Source organism: Rana temporaria, chromosome 8 (assembly GCF_905171775.1).
Source record: "Rana temporaria chromosome 8, aRanTem1.1, whole genome shotgun sequence".
NCBI lineage: Eukaryota > Metazoa > Chordata > Amphibia > Anura > Ranidae > Rana > Rana temporaria.
The window spans coordinates 99,363,356-99,383,691 of record NC_053496.1 but is presented as its reverse complement, the minus strand read 5'-3'; the positions used below and the strand labels follow the sequence as shown (position 1 = coordinate 99,383,691).

The 20,336-nt window shown below is 43.1% G+C and overlaps 1 protein-coding gene across 3 annotated transcripts in view; it reads left to right on the top strand.

The window, feature by feature from the left end:
- The window catches only part of FBXL15 (F-box and leucine rich repeat protein 15), a 32,540-nt gene extending 12,737 nt beyond the window's left edge, over window positions 1–19,803 (top strand). For all 3 annotated transcript variants that reach the window (XM_040362359.1, XM_040362361.1, XM_040362360.1), the window contains exons 4-5: window positions 13,516–14,018; window positions 19,052–19,803. In XM_040362359.1, the coding sequence (XP_040218293.1) occupies window positions 13,516–14,018; window positions 19,052–19,241 (693 nt within the window). In that variant the 3' untranslated portion in view covers window positions 19,242–19,803. The remainder of the gene's footprint in view (window positions 1–13,515; window positions 14,019–19,051) is intronic.
- Window positions 19,804–20,336: the final 533 nt, after the last annotated feature.

Here is a 20,336-nt window from a genome sequence, read left to right as displayed (position 1 = left end):
AAGTGGTTTTATAGTCGAATTTATTTTATCCTAATGCATTCTTGACAATAAAGTATACAGTGCCTTGAAAAAGTATTCATACCCCTTGATATTTTCCACATTTTTTCGTGTCACCACCCAAAAAACGTATGTGATAGACCAACACAAAGTGACACATAATTATTGAAGTGGAAGGAAAATTATATAGGGTTTCCCAATTTTTTACAAATAAATATCTGAAAGTGTGGCCTGCATTTTTATTCAGCCCCCTTTACTCTGATACCCATAACTAAAATCTAGTGGAACCAATTGCCATTAGAAGTCACCTAATTAGTAAATAGAGTCCACCTGTGTGTAATTTAATCTCAGTATAAATACAGCTGTCCTGTGAAGCCCTCAGAGGTTTGTTAGAGAACCTTAGCGGACAAACACCATCATGAAGGCCAAGGAACACCTCAGACAGGTCAGGGATACAATTGTGGAGAAGTTTAAAGCAGGGTTGGGGTATAAAAAAAATATCCCAAGCTTTCAACATCTCATGGAGCACTGTTCAATCCATCATCTGAAAATGGAAAGAGTATGGCACAACTGCAAACATACCAAGACATGGCCGTCCACCTAAACTGACAGGCTGGGCAAGGAGAGCATTAGACCCCTTTCACACTGAAGCTTTTTTTATAGGGTTTTAGCGTTAAAAATGGCGCTATTAAAACGCTCATAAAACGCTCTCCATGCATCTCAATGGACCCTTTCACACTGAGTCCTGCAAGCAGCATCTTTGGAGCAGCTTTTGGGCACTGAAAAAAAACGCTCAAAAAACGCCCCTCTCCATTGAAATGAATTGAAAGCGCTGTAAAAACGCCTTACCCTTTCACACTGAGGCACTGCAAAAACGCCCTAAAACGTTAGCGGTGCTTTACCAGCACATTGGGATTGCAGATGAGGCTTCGCTCAAATAACGCTCGAATAACGCTTGAAAAACACCCCAGTGTGAAAGGGGCCTTGATCAGAGAAGCAGCCAAGAGGCCCATGGTAAATCTGGAGGAGCTGCAGAGATCCACAGCTTTGGTGGGAGATCTGTCCACAGGACAACTATTACTCATGCACTCCACAAATCTGACCTTTATAGAAGAGTGGCAAGAAGAAAGCCATTGTTGAAAGAAAGCCATAACTTCCCCTCTTTACCCCTCTCTTCCCCCTCCTTATATTGACTTATATTGATTTTTGAAGCTCATTGTTTATTAATATAATATCTCATCCACGATATGAACTATTATGGTAGGAATAGCTAGACATCCTCTTAGGCCCCGTACACACGACCAAACATGTATGCTGAAACTGGTCCGCGGGCCAGTTTCAGCATACATGTTTGGTCGTGTGTAGGCGCGAGCGGGCCGAATTCCAGCAAACATTTGCCCGCCGGGCCTTTTCCCAGCGGGCAAATATTCCTGGACGTGTTTTAAAACCGTCCGCTGGAATCCTGCCCGCTCGGACATGTACAGTCGTCAGTACAGACCTACCGTACATGTCCGAGCGCCCGCCGTCCCTCGCATGCGTCGAATGACTTCGACGCATGCGTGGAAGCCTTTAAATGGCAGGACCGCCCACGTCTCCGCGTCATCGCCGCGGCGACGACGCGGACGCGCCCCGCGTATTGTTTACGCGCGGACTTCTGTACGATGGTTAGTACAACCATCGTACAGAAGCCCTCTGGCAGACATGTACGGTGAAAACGGTCCGACGGACCGCTTTCACCGTACATGTTTGCTCGTGTGTACCGGGCCTTACAGTCTCTTTCAGCTTTAAAATCTTTTCACCAATATTCCAACCTGTATAACATAATTATATGCCTTGTATTCCTACTTTTGTAATTAACAAGCTTCATTCCGTATGTTAACACATTCATTAACATGTATGTTAAGCTTATTACTGGGAACTTAATAAAATCTTTTGACAAGGAAAGAAAGCCATGAGAAGTCCTGTTTGAAGTTTGCAAGAAGCCATGTGGGGGGACACAGAAAACATGTTAAAGAAGGTGCTCTGGTCAGAGGAGACCAAAATTTAACTTTTTGGCCTAAAAGCAAAACGCTATGTGTGGTGGAAAACTAACATCACACATCACCCTGAACATACCATCCCCACTGTGAAACACGGTGGTGGCAGCATCATGTTGTGGGGATGGTTTTCTTCAGCAGAGACAGGGAAGCTGGTCAGAGTTGATGGGAAGATGGATGGAGCCAAATACGGGAGAAGAAAACCTGTTATGCCTTGTACACACAATCGGTTTTCGTGACAGGAAAAGTGCGATGTGAGGTTTTTGTCAGGAAAACCGACCGTGTGTATGTTCCATCACACTTTTTTTGTCAGTTTTCCTGACAAGAAAAGATTGAGAGCAGGATCTCAATTTTTGTGACAGGAAAAATTCCTATCGCATTCGTCTGTATGCAATTACGACGCTCAAAAAAACGTGCGTGCTCAGAATCAAGCAGAAGAGCCGAACTGCCTATTGAACTTCATTAATCTCGGCTCGTCGTATGTGTTGTACATCACCGTGTTCTTGACGTTCAAAATTTCAGCCAAGATTAGTGTGACCGTGTGTATGCAAGACAAATTTTAGCCGTTTTCGTGTGTACGAGGCATTAGAGTCTGCAAAAGACTTGACTGGGGCGGAGGTTTACCTTCAAGCAGGACAATGGCCCTAAACATACAGCCAGAGCTACAATGGAATGCTTTAGATCAAAGCATATTCATGTGTTAGAATGGCCCAAAGTCCAGACCTAAATCCAATTGAGAATCTGTGGCAAAACTTGAAAATTGCTGTTCACAGACACTCTCCATCCAATCTGACAGAGCTTGAGCGATTTTGCAAATAAGAATGGGTAAAATTGTCACTCTCTAGATGTGCAAAGCTCGTAAAGACATCCCCAAAAAGACTTGCAGTGAAAGGTGGTTCTACAAAGTATTGACCATTTATCATTTTCCTTTCGCTTCAGAATTATGTGCCACTTTGTGTTGGTCTATCACATAAAATCCCAATAAAATACATTTATGTTTTTGGTTGTAACATGATATAATGTGTAAAACTTTCAAGGCACTGTAGTACTAGTACATGCCATTTATCACGTCTGACTGGGTATGGTTTAGTCATCTAAATTATTTATTTATTTTTCTTTAGGCTGCGTTCACACTGCTGCGCTGTCGGACATCGGATGTGATTCGTACCGCACTACAGTGCAAATCAAATGCGATGTCTGTGCGATGCAAACTCAACCATAAAGATTGTATGGCTGAATTTGCATCGTATTCAAACCAAACTCACACAGGATCCTTTTATTGGTCCGCACCAGAATCAGATCGCATAGGTGTTCACACCCATGCAATTAAATTCCTGTCTGAATTGACAGTTCACATTGCGATATGCAGACTGATTTGGGGGTGTCATTAACTTTCTATTGACACTCCCAGCAGTTCGCATATGGCAGTGTGAACTGCCTGCGATCCGGGAAACCGCAGTGGATTTGCAGGGTTCCAATGTAAACCGATCCTAAGGGTATGGTCTTACCTTGGTAATGAAGATACTGCCTCTCAGTTTGTGTGTTACAGTGCAGTAATGAAGAACCATTCACTTACTTCATAATGTTTACTGTATTGTTCAGCAAAATAAACTCTTCTGTATACCTTTTTTAAATGCCACAAATGGGTTGAACTTACTTTGAGCCTCCCTGGCTTTCTACCTGTGCTAAAAGTAATGGGCCAGTTTCAGGTAGGAGATACGACGGCGTATCTCCAGATACGCCGTCGTATCTCTGAGTGTGAGGCGTCGTATCTTGGCGCCTGATTCAAAGAACCAGATACGCCAGAATTTGTCTAAGATACGACCACCATAAGTCTCCTACGCTGTCGTATCTTAACTGCATATTTACGCTGGCCGCTAGGGGTGTGTACGCTGATTTACGCCTAGAATATGTAAATCAGGTAGATACGCCTATTCACGAACGTACGCCCGGCCGTCGCAGTACAGATACGCCGTTTACGTAAGGCTTTTTCCGGCGTAAAGTTACCCCTGCTATATGAGGCGCAGCCAATGTTAAGTATGGACGTTGGGCCAGCGTCGTATTTTCCTGTCGATTACGTCGTTGGCGTAAGTCGTTGGCGAATAGGGCCGGACGTAATTTACGTTCACGTCGAAAGTATTGGCTTTTTGCGGGTTAATTTGGAGCATGCGCACTGAAATACTTTCACGGACGGCGCATGCGCCGTTCGGAAAAAGCGTCATTTACGTGGGGTCACAATAAATTTACATAAAACACGCCCACATCTTCTACATTTGAATTAGGCGGGCTTACGCCGGCCTATTTACGCTACGCCGCCGCAACTTTGCTTTGTGAATACTGCACTTGCCTGTCAAAGTTGCGAAGGCGTAGCGTAAATAGGATACGTTACGCCCGCACACAAATACGCGCTCCCTACCTGAATCTACCCCAAAGTATTAAAAAAAAAAAAAAAATAGCCTTCTGACAGTACAGTATAAAAATATTAACATGTCTTGATGTATACTTTTATGGAGAGGATCATGTAGGCTACCATTGTAGACCTCCTCCTCTCACTGTCTTCAGTACTTACTAAAGGTAAATAGGCTGTTCATGTTGCAAGAGAAGTTGCTCTTTGGAAGGGAATTTGCCCCAGAGCTTCGTGAATGTGGTGATATTTCACGTTAGTAAAAATATTCAATCACGTGCAAGTAAGAAAAAAAGAACACCACAGGGGCACAGAAGGGTGATGTATGAAGATTTGAAATGTGTTTGCTGGTAATTGAAGGTGCTCACTTCTTTGCTTTGTTTTCTTTGTTCAGTGATAGAAAAGGTTATAATTAATGTTACATTCGAGATTTTGGAAGACCGAGCCAACCTTTCTTCACAAGTCTGTGGGAATGATCACATGCAGTATCACAGGACTGTCGGCCTACGCCAAGAGTTTATGTAAACTATGCCTATTACCATTATGGCATGGGCTGGCAGCGCAGTGCTATACATAAAGCGTTGCATGATCTCCACCTTACTTAGCAGGGAGGTTTCTCTGATTTCCATCAAGGAAGCTATGGGGAACATTTGTAAAACTACAGCTTGCTGAAGATCAGGACATTTTCTTCACATTGCCTATATTTTCAAGAAGTGCTTGTTAATTTGTACCATGCGATTGAATGATTTTTACTGTGAACGCCGTAATTAGCAAAATTGCCATTGCCATATTTAGCAACACTCACAAATGTCCCAGATTTCAGCACATGTATTTTGTTCTGAATGTACTTTGCAGAAAAAAAACTTTTCCTTTGGCAGCTTTTTTTTTTAACAGCTGCCCATATATGTATAGATTTCTTCCATTTGGCCAGCAGACTGAATAAAAAAAATCAAACAGATTCCTGAATCCACTCTAGCTTTTGGACTGTATTTTGGCAGAAAATATAATAAATGTGTGCCACGCTACCAGTCTCAAACTTATAAATGTGCAATTCCAAGCTTAACAACTAAGTACCAACTAAATAATAATAACATTATTCTTCATATACATCAAGTGTTAGATAATAAATCAGTTCATAAATGTCACGTCTACCCCAACTCAGGTGGTCTGATGCTATAGCTGGCTACTGTGTTCTTCACCTATAGCAGCCCCCTTTCCCATAAGGCAAGAAGGCCTACCGGTACTGGGTTGTCCCCAGGACTTATACACAATACTATAGTGCCTGGCCCCCACGCCAGGGCAGGTGCAAACTGAGCAAAGCAAACAGATACTTGCAGTTAGCAGATGAATAGCATGGTTCTATGACAGTCCAGGTAAAAAGCAGGCTAAGTTCAGGAAATAGTGCAAAATTCGGTCCAAAGTCATACACAGGGAAATCCAAACAAGCAGGGCAGACAAGACAGGGGGCTTGATCAGGAAAAACACACGTATCACTTTCTATTACAAGCATCCAAATGAGAGTTTAGCTGGCTTATAACAGTTTCCACCCAGAGACTGACCACATCAATGAGCTTGCAGGTGGCCAAAGACCGGGAGAATGCCATAGCCAAAACCTGGATGCTGGAATGTTGAACAGGACACTTCTGAAAATAATAATGACCATGGGACAATGAGTGGGAGGTTACACTAAGGCTGCGTACACACGGTCGGTCCAAACCGATGAAAATGGCCTGAAGTCCAGTTTCATCGGTCCAAACCGACCGTGTGTACGGCCCATCGGTCTGTTGTCCTTTGGACAAAAATGATAGAACTTGCTTTAAAATCGAACCGATGGACGGCTGACCATCGGTCAAAACCGATGGTTAGTACACAAAAGCATGCTCAAAATCAAGTCGACGCATGCTTGGAAGCATTGAACTTAGTTTTTTTCAACACGTCATTGTGTTTTACGTCACCGCGTTCTGACCCGATCGGGTTTTGAACTGATGGTGTGTACGCACATCAGACCATCGGTCTGCTTCAGCGGTGAACCGATGAAAACGGTCCATCGGACCATTCTCATCAGATAGATCGACCGTGTGTACGCGGCCTAAAGGTTCATGGAGAACCCTGGTACATGATGTTGACTGGAGAGAACCAAGCTGGATGTGATTTTTACATGTGTTTTATATCACATCATTAAGATGAGGACACTGTGAGCACAGTGGTGATCGGGGAGAAGTGGTTTAAAATCTTATGAAGATATTTTATTTTTTAATCTCACATTATGCACTTTTTCTGAACTGTCTTTATTATGAACTGATTTATCCAACACTTGATGTATATGAAGGATATTATTATTGTTAAATTGGAACTGTTGTTTTGCATGGTATTGCACATTTATAAGCTTGAGACTGATAGTGCGGCACACATTTATTATATTTTATTAATGAATTGTGCAAACACAATATTGTGCATGCAGCAACCCACAGATTATTGTTTCATTTATTAGGCCTATTCTTATTATCTGAGGGTATCACTTGGTAGCACAGGAGTTATTCACCAACACGTATTTTGGCATACCCAGATACTGTTCGGACAATGGTTTACTTAAAGGCTCCTTTGAACAGAGCAGTGATGGCAGGGCTCTACACTGCTATCCTGTTAAGCCAGAAGTAATCAGAGAAACTTTGAGTAGTGTATGTCATTTCTAGACATGTAATAAAACTGTGTGGCTGCTATAGTTCTATGCTATAGTAAATTTTACTATATATGAAGTCCCACTACGGCCAATGGATTAAAAATTTTCATAACACTAGTGCATGGTAGAAAAAAAATTAAGCTGCTTAGTAGCTGTCAGCAGCTACAACACTCCACCTTGTTCCTTTTTTTTTTTTATATATATATTGCTTTGTTTAATAAGAATGCAAGTAGCAAACATTAGGCCATGGCCCATGACATTTGGCCATTGAAAACCATAGAGCAGAAGACAATGGAAAGGTCACAACATCTGGCCAATCCCCAAATTTTACAGCTAAGACTGTTCATAGACATAAATTTTCACCCAATCTAGCTGATTATCATTTTCATGTGATTGTGTATATATAAGAAGGCCAGTATGCTGGCCTGAATTTATGGGAGTAGTCCAGGGGGTATTTAAGCGGCCCGCATATCTCGCGTCTTCGTCGGTTCCCTGTGCGCGATTCGTTGCGTCACTAGGCCGACTCTTCCAACTCATTCGGTGTTTCATGAATTGCCTGTCTGAAACTTCCAGAGACTCTCAGTTCTCCTTCGTGGTTTTCGTAGATCGTGTCTTGCTCGACTGTCGCAGGTAGGATTCGTATGGCATTTCTTTATTTCACGCATCGTTGTTAGCTAGATACCCCGTGTTTCCGGACTGTCGCCTCGGAACTTACGAATCGTTCGTAAGTCTCCGCAGGTAGCCTTATTCTGCCTTGTGCAATCCCCTCGCCTTAGTTCGAACCCAGCCGTATTAGTTTGTTTAGTCTTTTTATTTCATGTCGTGCTATGCCCCGATTGTTGTCAGTCACTATTTTTACTTGTTTGTTTCACGCACCCGTCGCCCGATTCAAATCCAGTCGCACTTACGACGCTCAGATTCGTACCGGCTTGTTTTAGTTATTTTTCTCATTTCATTTCATACCATGCTCACAGTCCAGGTCGTTGTCAGTCACAATCGCAGCACATCGATCCATGCCTCTGTCATGGTAAAGCATTTCGATTGTTTCATTTCACGTACCAGTTACTCCGATTCGAGTACAGTCGCATCCGTGACGCACCGATTTGTACCAGGTCGTTCCAGTCAGTCTATCCCATTTCATCCCATGCTCCACAGTCTGGGTTGTTGCCAGTCCTAAGCGTGGCACACCGATTCGTGCCTCTGTCATGACAAATCATTTCAATCGTGTAATTTCATGTCCCACTTTCGTACTGGCTCGTTCTAGTCATTTGATCTCATTTCATTCTATACTCCACAGTCTGGGTTGTTGGCAGTCACAACCGCGGCACACCGATTCGTGCCTCTGTCATGGCAATTTCTTTTCAATAGTTTCATTTCACGTACCAGTCACTCAGATTCGAGTACAGTCGCATTTGCGACTCACCGATTCGTACCGGCTCGTTCTAGTCATTTCATCTCATTTTATGCCATGCTCCACAGTTTGGGTCGTTTGGCACACCGATTTGTGCCTCTGTCATGGCAATCATTTCAATAGTTTCATTTTACTGGCCAGTCATTCCGATTCGAGTAGTCGCATTCACGACGCACCGATTCGTACTGGCTTGGTTTAGTAATTTCATCTAATTTCATTCCATGCTTCACAGGCCGGGTCATTATCAGTCGCAAGCACAGCACACCGATTTGTGCCTCTGTTATGGCAAATCCTTTAATTTTAGTACCAGCCACTTCGAATCACATACACTCATATTTTAAACTGATCACATTTGTGGCGCACCGATTAGTACCGGCGCATTTTTGTCAATCCATTTCATTGCATTTTAGGCATCACAGCCCAGTTCGATGTCAGTCGCAACCGAGGCACACCGATCCGTGCCACTGTCACAACAAAAGTTTCATCCGTTCATTTCATATAACCCTCGCATGAACGGTACTTAGTCCCATCTACGATCCTCTAAATCCATCGATATCTGTTGCGTCACGCCGATTCATGCCTTTTGTCATAGCAACCATTTCGCTCAATTCGTATTGTTTGTGCCTTCTCTGTTTTTCCATCGTAGATCTGCTACTTTTCGATGCCGCTCGCCTCAGCCATGTTACGGTTCACCTTATAGTTTGATAACTGCATAGACCTACCACATCGTAAAACGAATGGTTTTGAGTTGTTCGTTCAAACCTTCGCTCACCACACATGCAGGTTCCCATTGTAATCACACAACACGCTTTGAAGTCACGGAAATCGGCTACTCAGTCACCTCCTAAATCGCATGTAACCAAGCCACTCACCATTGTCCGTCTGTCATTTCTCCTCTAGGTCAGTCTAGTTTAGGTAGTTCCATCCTTCACCAGGTTGGATGTTATTCCCCCAGGTACAACAAAAAAAGAAGGGAAGTAGTATTTATAGATAAAAAAAAAAACTGGACTTTTATGTCACCCCCCCTTACAGGTTTCGGTTGACTGTGCTTCGACCCCAGAGTCTAGGACTTTGCGTCTAGGGCACAAGTCAGCCAGAGCCATGTCACAGGTCGGCAGTGAAGACCTCACACCTGCCCCTCTGTTACCCTCTCCGGTCTCAGAGAGTGGCAGCATGCAGTCCCTCAGGGGATGGACCATCCCCAAGTTAACAGCGGAACTAAGACGCAGGGGCGTCCCCTTCCCTGCTACAGCCAGGAAAGCCTAGCTTTTCAGGCTCCTCTTCCCTCCGCCAGGGACAGGTGGGCCCATTACCCAGCAGGCATCCCTTCAATCCATATCCTTGGCCTCAGCTACACGCCATATTTTTGTCATTGTCCTCCACAGTCACTGACATCCAAGCCAGAGTCACACTCCTGGAGGGGCACCTGGACTCGGCCATTCCAGACTCAGGCGCAGTCCTAGCCCTGACACCCCCTCCTGCAGGTACGACAGGGAAGGAAGGTGGCCACTCCCTCACTGTTCACCTTCCTTATCCAAGGGTTTACAGTAGGCTTCCATACTGGCCTCATCACACTGCCCCACACGACTCACGAGTGCAGGAACCTCCGCTTAACTGCCACCGACGAACAGGCCATAGACCAGCTGTTACAGGCCAAACTTAACCGAGGCTTCATCATCAGCCCCCTTACAACATCTGGAGAGTTAGCTCTATTGAGCTTGTCAAGGGCAAGTTCGCAAATAAAATTAGCTTGGTGTATGACATGTCTGCGCCTCATTCTTCCCACGTCCCGAGTTTGAATTCCCTAATTCCTTCAGAGGAATTCTCCCTGAAATATGCCTCAGTAGACATGGCGATTCAGGCCATTATCAAAGTAGGCACATGTGCCTGGCTCTCTAAAGCCGACATTTTGGATGCTTTTAGGCCCCTGCCCATCCAGCTGTCCCTCTGGTGCTGGCACGGCATTAAATGGAGAGAGTCGTACTACTTCACCATTAAACTGACCTTCGGCTCTAAAAGTAACCCGTGGCTCTTTGACACCTTTGCACAGTCCCTCACCTGGATCCTGTCACACCAAGCCCATTGCCAGAGGGTTATCCATTACCTGGACGATTTCTTACTAATCAAGCAGCCCGGCGTGCCCCCAGGAGACCTCAATAGGTTAAGAGTAATGTTTGGGAATCACAATGTGCCCATTGCAGAACACAAAGTAGAAGGCCCAGCACACTCCATCACCTTCCTCAGGGTCAACCTGGACACTTGCTCAATGCAGGCCAGCCTTCCCCCAATAAACTAAACCGAATGAGGTTGGTTCTTCAAGACTTCACCCATGCTCAGGGGTGCACTAAAAAGTAGCTTCTATCCCTTTTAGGGATGCTCAACTTCGCAATGAGAATCATTCCCCAGGGTCGGTCTTTCGTTTCACGCCTCCTGGTCTTCCTCTCCCAGACACGGGACCCTGAACAAATCCTCAGGTTAGACACAACGGCAGTAGCGGATTTGGCTATGGGGCCAAAACACGTGTCCAAAAATGGAGCAAGCACCGCAAAAAGCACTGTGGAAACGCTCAAAAGCAACATGCATAGATGTGAATCGAGCCTTATGCCGCGTACACACGATCATTTTTCAGCATGAAAAAAACATTGTTTTTAAAAAAAACGTCATTTAAAATGATCGTGTGTGTGCTGCACATCGTTTTTCAGGTTCTGAAAAATGCCCAAATTTTTTTTCGAACATGCTGCATTTTTTAACATCGTTTTAAACTATGTCGTTTTTCGGGTTGTAAAAAATTATCGTGTGTGGGCTAAAATGACGTAAAAAACCCGTGCATGCTCAGAAGCAAGTTATGAGACGGGAGCGCTCGTTCTGGTAAAACTACCGTTCATAATGGAGTAAGCACATTCATCACGTTGTAACAGACAGAAAAGCGCAAATCGTCTTTTACTAACACTGAATCGGCTAAATCAGCCCAAAGACGAATGGAACTTCCCCTTTATAGTTGTACGTCAGCGCGCTTTGCTAGATCATTTTTTTAAAACGATGGTGTGTGGGCAACGTAGTTTTTAATGATGAAGTTGGGAAAACTTCGTTTTTTGGACATGCTAAAAAACGAAGTTTCTTTCATGCTGAAAAATGATTGTGTGTACGCGGCATTAGACTGTTTCTAAACTGCTAGGAAGCAATAATGGGTACAATAATAAGATTGGTGGTTGGAGGCACCCCTCACATATATACAGATCTTTAGAACACAAGCCAAAAATCTGATCTAAAGAATCATTTTATATTAACCTAATTTTTGTTCCAGTTGTGTAGTTTGAGTAATCCAAGTTTAGAAATGTTGTACATTTTCTAATTGTGCATGTCATGTAAACAAATTAGACTAGGTTTTGTTGGTTATAATAAATTTACACCCAGGTTTTTCGTCTGCTATCTAGCTTGGACACAGTAGTAATATGAATTTGATACCTTGATAAATTTGCTTCATACAATAGTGTTAATTGTGCAATATAAAGCAGTCGGTAATATTTCCGAAGGAATAATTCTCTTAATCAATAACTATTTGGTCAGGTAATTGGATGTCCACACAATAATATTTATCATCTATGTGGTCACAGGATGTGAATGAAGATGTTGTACAAGTCAGACATTTCTCTCAGGGAAGCACTGACCTTTTATATATTGAGCAGTAGGTGGCATGGCTGGCTGAAAAATTATGTGCCAAAGCCAGTTACATACAAATAAAAACTGTTTCCAAGGTAGCCTTAATGTGGCAACATCATTTAAAAAAGTTAAATTTGTGCATGTTAATTGAGCTAGAAACCGCAAAAAAAATCCTAGTACCCATTCAGTTGCATACCTGTTATTTTGAATGCCATCTGTGTTTCTGTTTCTTTGCCATTAGTCCACATGCACAGGGCGGTTTGGCCCTTCATTGCCAATTTCTGGGAGGCACAGGTGCAGCGTCCATCATCCATCTCGGATCTCCACAGCCTATGGTGGCTAGACCCCTCCTGAATCTGTCAAGGCTTTCCACAAACTCAAAACGGGGTTTCTCTTGGCATCTATTCTCATGTGTTCTAACATTTTCCAGCCTTTCTTGTTGGAAGTAGATGCTTCATCCTTGGGCGTGGGGGCCATTCTTCTCCAAGGGCATAATGGCAAGCTCTGCTCTTGTGCCTTCTTTTTTAAGAAGTTTTTGAATGCAGAAAGAAATTACACCATCAGAGATCGAGAACTTCTGGTTATTAAGCTGGTGCTGCAAGAATCTCCAGTACTTGCAATCCACGCTTGACTCCCAGAATCCCAGACAGGCACGATGGGCTCTTTTTTTTTCCAGGTTTAACTTTAACATTACCTTTCGGCCTGGTTCCAAAATGGCCATGCTAATGCCTTGTACAGATCATTTGACATTGCCAACTCTTAGTGTCATGTTAAACCAGAACCGATTATTCCTGCCAATCATATCCTGGCCACTACCCATATTCAGTCTTCACGTATCCCACCCAGAAAAACCTTTGTTGTGCCTGCCCTTCGCTTCAAGCTTCTCAAATGGGAACGTGGCTCCAAATTCTCTGGACATCCTGGTGTACAACATGCCTGTGCTTTCCTGCAGTACCACTACTGGTGGTCCTCTCTTCTAAAAGATGTTGAAGATTATGTTCAGGCTTGCTTCATGTGTGTGCAGTCTAAGGCCTCGTACACACGATAGGTTAACCAGAGGACAATGGTCTGAAGGACCGTTTTCATTGGTCAAAACCGATCCTGTGTGGGCCCCATAGGTTATTTAACCATAGGTTAAAAAAAAGCCAACTTGCTTTAAAATTTCTTGTTACAATGTTAATGTTACAAGATTACTTGATATCCAAATAAAGCTGCTGACTATTATGTGTTGATCTGATTAGTTTTGCATGCGAGCAAGTGAATATTTTTTACATAGGTCTGTAATATATTTCTCTATATATTTACATAAGCCTTTCTATTTTTACAGCTTGGCTCACAATTACCGAAAAATGCTTTTTGCACTATGCTAAAACACAATTCAGTATTACAAAGACTTGACTTACGAAGCTGTTCTGATTGGTTAACTGATAAGGAGCTTCTTCCCATCATTGGACAAAACCATCATCTTCTTCATATCAATCTTAACAGTTGTGTGCAGCTGAGCCGGCAGTCCCTGGTGGCTGTATCAATCAGTTGCCCTCACTTACAGAAAATTTGCCTTGGTCACTGTGAATGGGTAGACTGCCTTTCCCTTCGCAGCCTAGCAGATCACTGTAAACTTATGGAGTCGGTGGATCTGACAGCATGTCGTCAGCTGAAGGATGACGCAATATGTTATTTGGTGCAAAAGAGCAAGCGGATGAAATGTCTTTCACTAGCTGTCAATGCAAACATTAGTGATGTTGCTGTAGAAGAAACTGCTAAAAACTGCCGGGATCTAGAGCATCTTGATTTAACGGGATGTCTGCGGGTGAAGAATGAATCCATTAGGTAACAAGTTTTCCCTGTTGTTCCCTGTAATTGTATGAATATCTTATCAAGGAAGCTGTGTATAGGTTTAGTATATATAACTTTATTTTATAACATACCATAAAAATAGTGAAGCTCAGTAATAAGCCAATCATCCTAGTGTCCCTAAAAATCGAATTTCTAATTGGTTGCCTTCCTTTTTACCAATTTTTGCTTCTCGAAACAAAAGACCTAGTAACCTGTTCTGGAGTCATGGCATTCCTGTGCTTTGCTCACAAATGAATCATGGGTCTCATCTCCCCTAGTAAATTGCCTGACCTCACTATATCCCTTAACCTGCTCAGAATTACATTAAGCGGGTTGACTGCAAGGAGAAAAGGACTGTGGCACGTAGTCGAAGGAACTGCTCTATAATAGTGTCTAGTGATTTATTTCTATGATTTACGTAACAGCTTGAGCAAATAAGCTATAAGCACTAAGCTAAAAAACATTTAATTGCCTTATTACATTTATTAAGCAGTTTCATTTTTGGAGCAGCACAGTAGATGATTTGTAGCCAGTGACAGCCAGCGGGGCGCTGCAGGCATAATCTTTCTTCTTTGCTTACTGTGCAGTTTTGGAATATCATTAAAAAATAATCACAAGGAAGGTAGACACAAAATCCAGTGTTTCTCCCAAGGAGAATTATCTTTTTATATAGCTCATTAGAATGATTAACAATTATTATTAGAGTGTTTCATTTTAATCTGTACTACTGATGTGGGGCCACTGTAATTCTGTACCTGAGAACATCAGTTTATATGTCCACAAGCTGTTTGACCTCACCTCCCTGTAAGTTCCATATATCAAAAGTCCTCAAATGAAGACCCATTGCTTGCTTTTTACTGGCCCCTGAAATAAGAAAGCCCCCACATGCTCACCCTTCTCAATGAATGCCTGATCCACTGCATGCAGAGTTGCAGTAAGTGATGATAACCAGAACACATTGCGTTCGAACAACACCCTAGCTGGCAGTGTTGGATAGAGTCACCTGCCCAAGTGTGCCTGTATACTGTTATTCTCTGGCTGTGGAGTCACCAGGCTAGTAGAGGAGTAGTATAAGACAGTGGTCATCAACCCTGTCCTCAGGGCCCACTAACAGGCCAGGTTTTATATATTACCTTGGGGAGATGCAGACTAGAATACTGCAATCACTGAGCAGCAAATTATATCACCTGTGATGTATTTCAGTTATCTTGCAAACCTGGCCTGTTAGTGGGTCCTGAGGACAGGGTTGATGACCACTGGTATAAGAAACTGAGGGCCAGATTCACCAAAGAGATACGACGGCGTATCTCCTGATACGCCTTTGTATCTCTGTTTCTATCTATGCGACTGATTCATAGAACCAGTTACGCATAGATATCCATAAGATCTGACAGGTGTAATTGTTTTACACTGTCGGATCTTAGGATGCAGTACCGCCGCTGGGGGGAGTTTGCGTCGTAAACCAGCTTCGGGTATGCAAATTAGAAGTTACGGCGATTCCCGACGGATTTTCGTGTTCGCTACGTCGCTGCTAGTCTAGTTTCCCCGTCGCAAAGTTAGTCGTCGTTTGACCTGCCCTAACTTTACACAGCAATCGTATTGCTGTTTAAAGTATGGCCGTCGTTCCCGCGTCGAAATTTAAAATTTAACGTCGTTTGCGTAACACGTCCGGGAATACGGAAGTACGCTACGCGCGTCGCCGTTCAAAAAAATGACGTCACGGCGCGCAAAGCATGGCGGGAATTGCGAAACTGAGCATGCGCAGTAGGTCCGGCGCGGGAGCGCGCCTAATTTAAATGGCACACGCCCATTTGAATTGGCCCGCCTTGCGCCAGAGGCCGCCGGCGTAGGTTTTCATTGCAAGTGCTCTGTGAATCAGGCACTTGCGATGAAAACTTGCGGCGGTGTAAAGTATCTACGATACGTTACGCCGCCGCTCACCTACGTGAATCTGGCCCTTAATTCCTACAGGCCTCTGAACACCTATACTGGGGGCTTTGCAAAATTTCCAGTGATAAGGCATCATTCCATTGACACCAATGAGACACTATTCCTTCCACTGGCACAAATGAAAGGTATCTATTCTTCCCAATGACTCCAAAAATAAGACATTTATTCTCCCAAACATTAACCGTGAGCCACTATTCCTCCAGCAGAAACCAATGACTGAACACTATTCTTCCCACTGGCATCAACAATGGGGCACTATTATTTCCACTGACATCCATATTGGGGCACAATTCCTCCTCTGATACCAATGATGGGGCACTGTTCCTCCCACTGACACCAAATATAGGGTCCTATTCCTCCCACAGACATCAATAATGGGCCATTCGTTATTTTTTCACTGACCCCAATGATTGGGCACAATTCCTCACACTAAAAATGGGGTCCTTTTTCTCCCACTGACACCAACATTGAGGCGCTATTCCTCTCAAAAAACAATGGCAGAACACTATTCTTCCCACTGGCACCAACAAAGGTTTACTATTCCTCCCCATTGACACTAATGAGACATTATTGTTCATACTGATATCAATAATGGGGGGCTAGTCATCCTACTGACACCAACGACAAAACACTTCCTCCCACTGCTCCCAATGATGGAGCACTATTTCTCTCATAGCAACTACAGGATACTATCAGAATTCCTCCCTCTGACACCAACAATGAGGCACTATTCCTCCTACAAACACAAATGGCAAGACACTGTTCCTCCAACTGGCACCAATATTGGAATGTATTCCTCCCCACAGGCACTATTCCTCCTACTGCAAAACACTTCCTCCCACTGCTACCAACAATGGAGCACTAGTTTTCTTCACAGTAATTACAGGATACTAATCCTGCCACTGACACCAATGATGTGGCACTATTTCCCCCCATTGACACTGAAAAAGGGGGAACACCAATGGGGCATTATCTCTTCCACTGACAAAAAAAAGTCTCCTACTGCTTACCTGCTATATCGTTTTCTACTTACAAAGACCACCTAAGTAGGGGCATTTTTACTCCAGACTAGTGATACTAGTCATTTGTTTTTGTTTTTTTAACTCCCACTGATACCTGGGCATTAACACACTTTTTACTTCCCAGATCAGTTCCTCCTGCATTTACAGCATATGCATTTAGCTGCATATAACCATGCTTAAAGGGGTTGTAAAGTTATAAGTTTTTTTTTTTTATCTTAATGCATTCTATATGTGCAGCATATTACTTACCTGAGCGTGAGCATCTTCCAGCGATGTCCACGCGTGTGTCTCGGCTGTCCGGGACTCTCCCTCCTGATTGGCTGAGACACATCAGTGGCACCATTGGTTCCCGCTGCTGTGCTGTCAATCAAGTTCAGTTAGCCAATCAGGAGAGAGGGGCCAGGGCCAAACTGCAGTTCTATGTCTGAATGGACTTACAGAGCTGCAGCTCGGCTTGGGTGCCCCCATAGCAAGCTGCGTGCTGTGGGGGCACTCAACAGGAGGGAGGGGCCCGGAGCACAGAAGAGGGACCTGAGAAGAGGAGGATCTGGGCTGCTCTGTGCAAATCCACTGCACAGACTAGGTAAGTATAACATGTTTGTAAAGTCTTGTTTTTTTTTCTATAAAAATAACAATCACTTTAACCACTTAAGGACCTTGGCTGTTTTTCAGATATGGTGTTTACAAGATTAAAACTGTTTTTTTTGTTGCTAGAAAATAACTTAAAACCCACAAACATTATATATTTTGTTCTAACACCCTAGAGAATAAAATGGCGGTCATTGCAATACTTTTTGTCACACCGTATTTGCGCAGTGGTCTTACAAGCGCACTTTTTTTGAAAAAAAAATCACTTTTTTGAATTAAAAAATAAGACAACAGTAAAGTTAGCCCAATTTTTTTTATATATTGTGAAAGATAATGTTACGCCAAGTAAAATGATACCCAACATGTCACGCTTCAAAATTGCGCCCGCTCGTGGAATGGCGTCAAACTTTTACCCTTAAAAATCTCCACAGGCGACGTTTTAAAAATTCTATAGGTTGCATCTTTTGAGCTACAGAGGAGGTCTAGGGCTAGAATTATTGCTCTCGCTCTAATGATTGCGGTGATGCCTTACTTGTGTGGTTTGAACACCATTTTCATATGCGGGCGCAACTCACGTATGCGTTCGCTTCTGCGCGCGAGGTCATAGGGATGGGGCGTTTTAAAAAAAATAATTTTGTTTTCTTATTTATTTGTATTTATTTTATAGATTTTTACACTGAAAAAAAAAAAAAAATTTGATCACTTTTATTCCTATTACAAGGAATGTAAACATCCCTTGTAATAGAAAAAAGCATGACAGGTCCTCTTAAATATAAGATCCGGGGTCAAAAAAACCTCAGATGCCATATTTAGACTAAAATGCAAAAAAATTAAAAAATTGTCATTTGAATAAATGACAATAAGAAAATATTGTTTTATTCTTGACGTCGTTTAGTTTTGACGTTGCTTCCGCCCTGCTATGCTATGGGGACGGGTGGGGGCCATCTTGCCCTCACTCGCATCCACAGCAAGCAGGAGAGAGGACCCGATCGCCTCCGCCGCTGCCGACGGCTCCTGCCCTCTCCGCCGCCGATAATGGTGATCTCGCGGCGAATCCGTTATCGTTTACAGGACCTCTCAAAGAAAAGATGGATATCTCGGTTGTGGCAGCAGCTGCTGCCGTTACCGAGATATCCATCTTTAAAAACAGGACGTATATAATATATACATCAGCGGGGTCCTTAAGTGGTTAATAGTTCCCAGATGCACAAATTTTATATGTAAACGCAACTACACAGAATAGATCTAAATGCTGATGAATGTCTAAGTGCATTCAGCCATAGAAAGGCACTGCTTTCAGAAATTGGCTGCAAACATCTCTGGACACTTGTATTTTGATGCTTGTGTCAATGAGGAAATCCTATAGCTTTCTCCAGCTATTTGTGCTCACAATGCAGTTTACCTACAAACCAGCTATGATTTTCTTTAAAAATTATATTGAGATAAACTTTCTCTTTTCTCCTGCAGAACCTTAGCTGAGTACTGTACAAAGCTGAAATCCCTCAAAGTGAAGCACTGCCACAATGTGACAGAATCCAGTCTAGGAATACTACGGAAGAGAGATGTAACATTGGACGTAGAGCCTCCATTACAACGAGCATTGGTTCTCTTACAGGATGTTGTTGGATTTGCACCGTTTATTAACCTTCAAATATAGCAGTATTTCCAGAGCCCCGTTTAGCTGCCATGATCACATTCTCTACCACTGCCAAAAAGAAAGCAGTCATGCCCCATAACACTACCACACGGGCACGCTGCAGCCAGACTTTACAGCCGCTGTAAACGTTTTAAAAGGTGCTGTGAGGACGGAGGACATTACTTTGTGTCTGGAGGCAGCCCGGTTTTACTGCCATAATTCAACAGGAGGTTGATGGTGATTATTAGCACATCAGGATCTTTGATTTGTTGACCTTTTTTTACAGAGCGCAAAGCGGCAGGCTGCCCCGCTGGTGACACTACAGATGGGTTTATTTATTACTGCAGAACCAGATAAGACATATTTATATTGTATCTTGCACTCTAGCTAACATCATGCTGTGAATGAAACCTGGCTCACTCGGAGCCAAGACACAAGAATAAACCTGTGTTGTGCGTGTGTGTATATATATATATATATATATATACACACACACATAAAATATGAACTAACAACTTTGTGTTCTGTGGAGTTATATATTTGCTCATAATGTGATTCAATAAATGAAGTAATTGTAATTAAATTTGTAATTTTGTTGTTTTTATTTACATACATTGGATAACTACACATTGAGATCCTAAACCATCACAACACACCAGACACAATGGGCCGATTCATTAATACTGAAGAAAAAGAAGCATTCATTTTGGAGTTTTGCTAGCAGCAACCGGCTATATTAAACACTTGTAGGTAGATTCAGGTAGAGTTAGGCCGACTTATCAGTAGATAAGTCGACCTAACTCAGAATCTACGCCGACTTATGTTTAAGCGTATGCTCAAACAGAGATACGCTTAAACATATCTAAGATACGACGGCTTGCGCCGTCCTATCTTAGATTGCAATATTTTGAATGGCCGATAGGTGGCGCTTTCATTGCGGTCGGCGTAGAATATGTAAATGAGGAGATACGCCGATTCACGTACGCCCGGCCGACGCAGTACTTTTATGCCGTTTACGTAAGAGATAGGCCGCGTAAAGTTAGAGCTAGGCCCTAGTGGAATAGTAATGTCAAGTATGGCCGCCGTTCCCGCGTCGAAATTAATTTTTTTTTACGT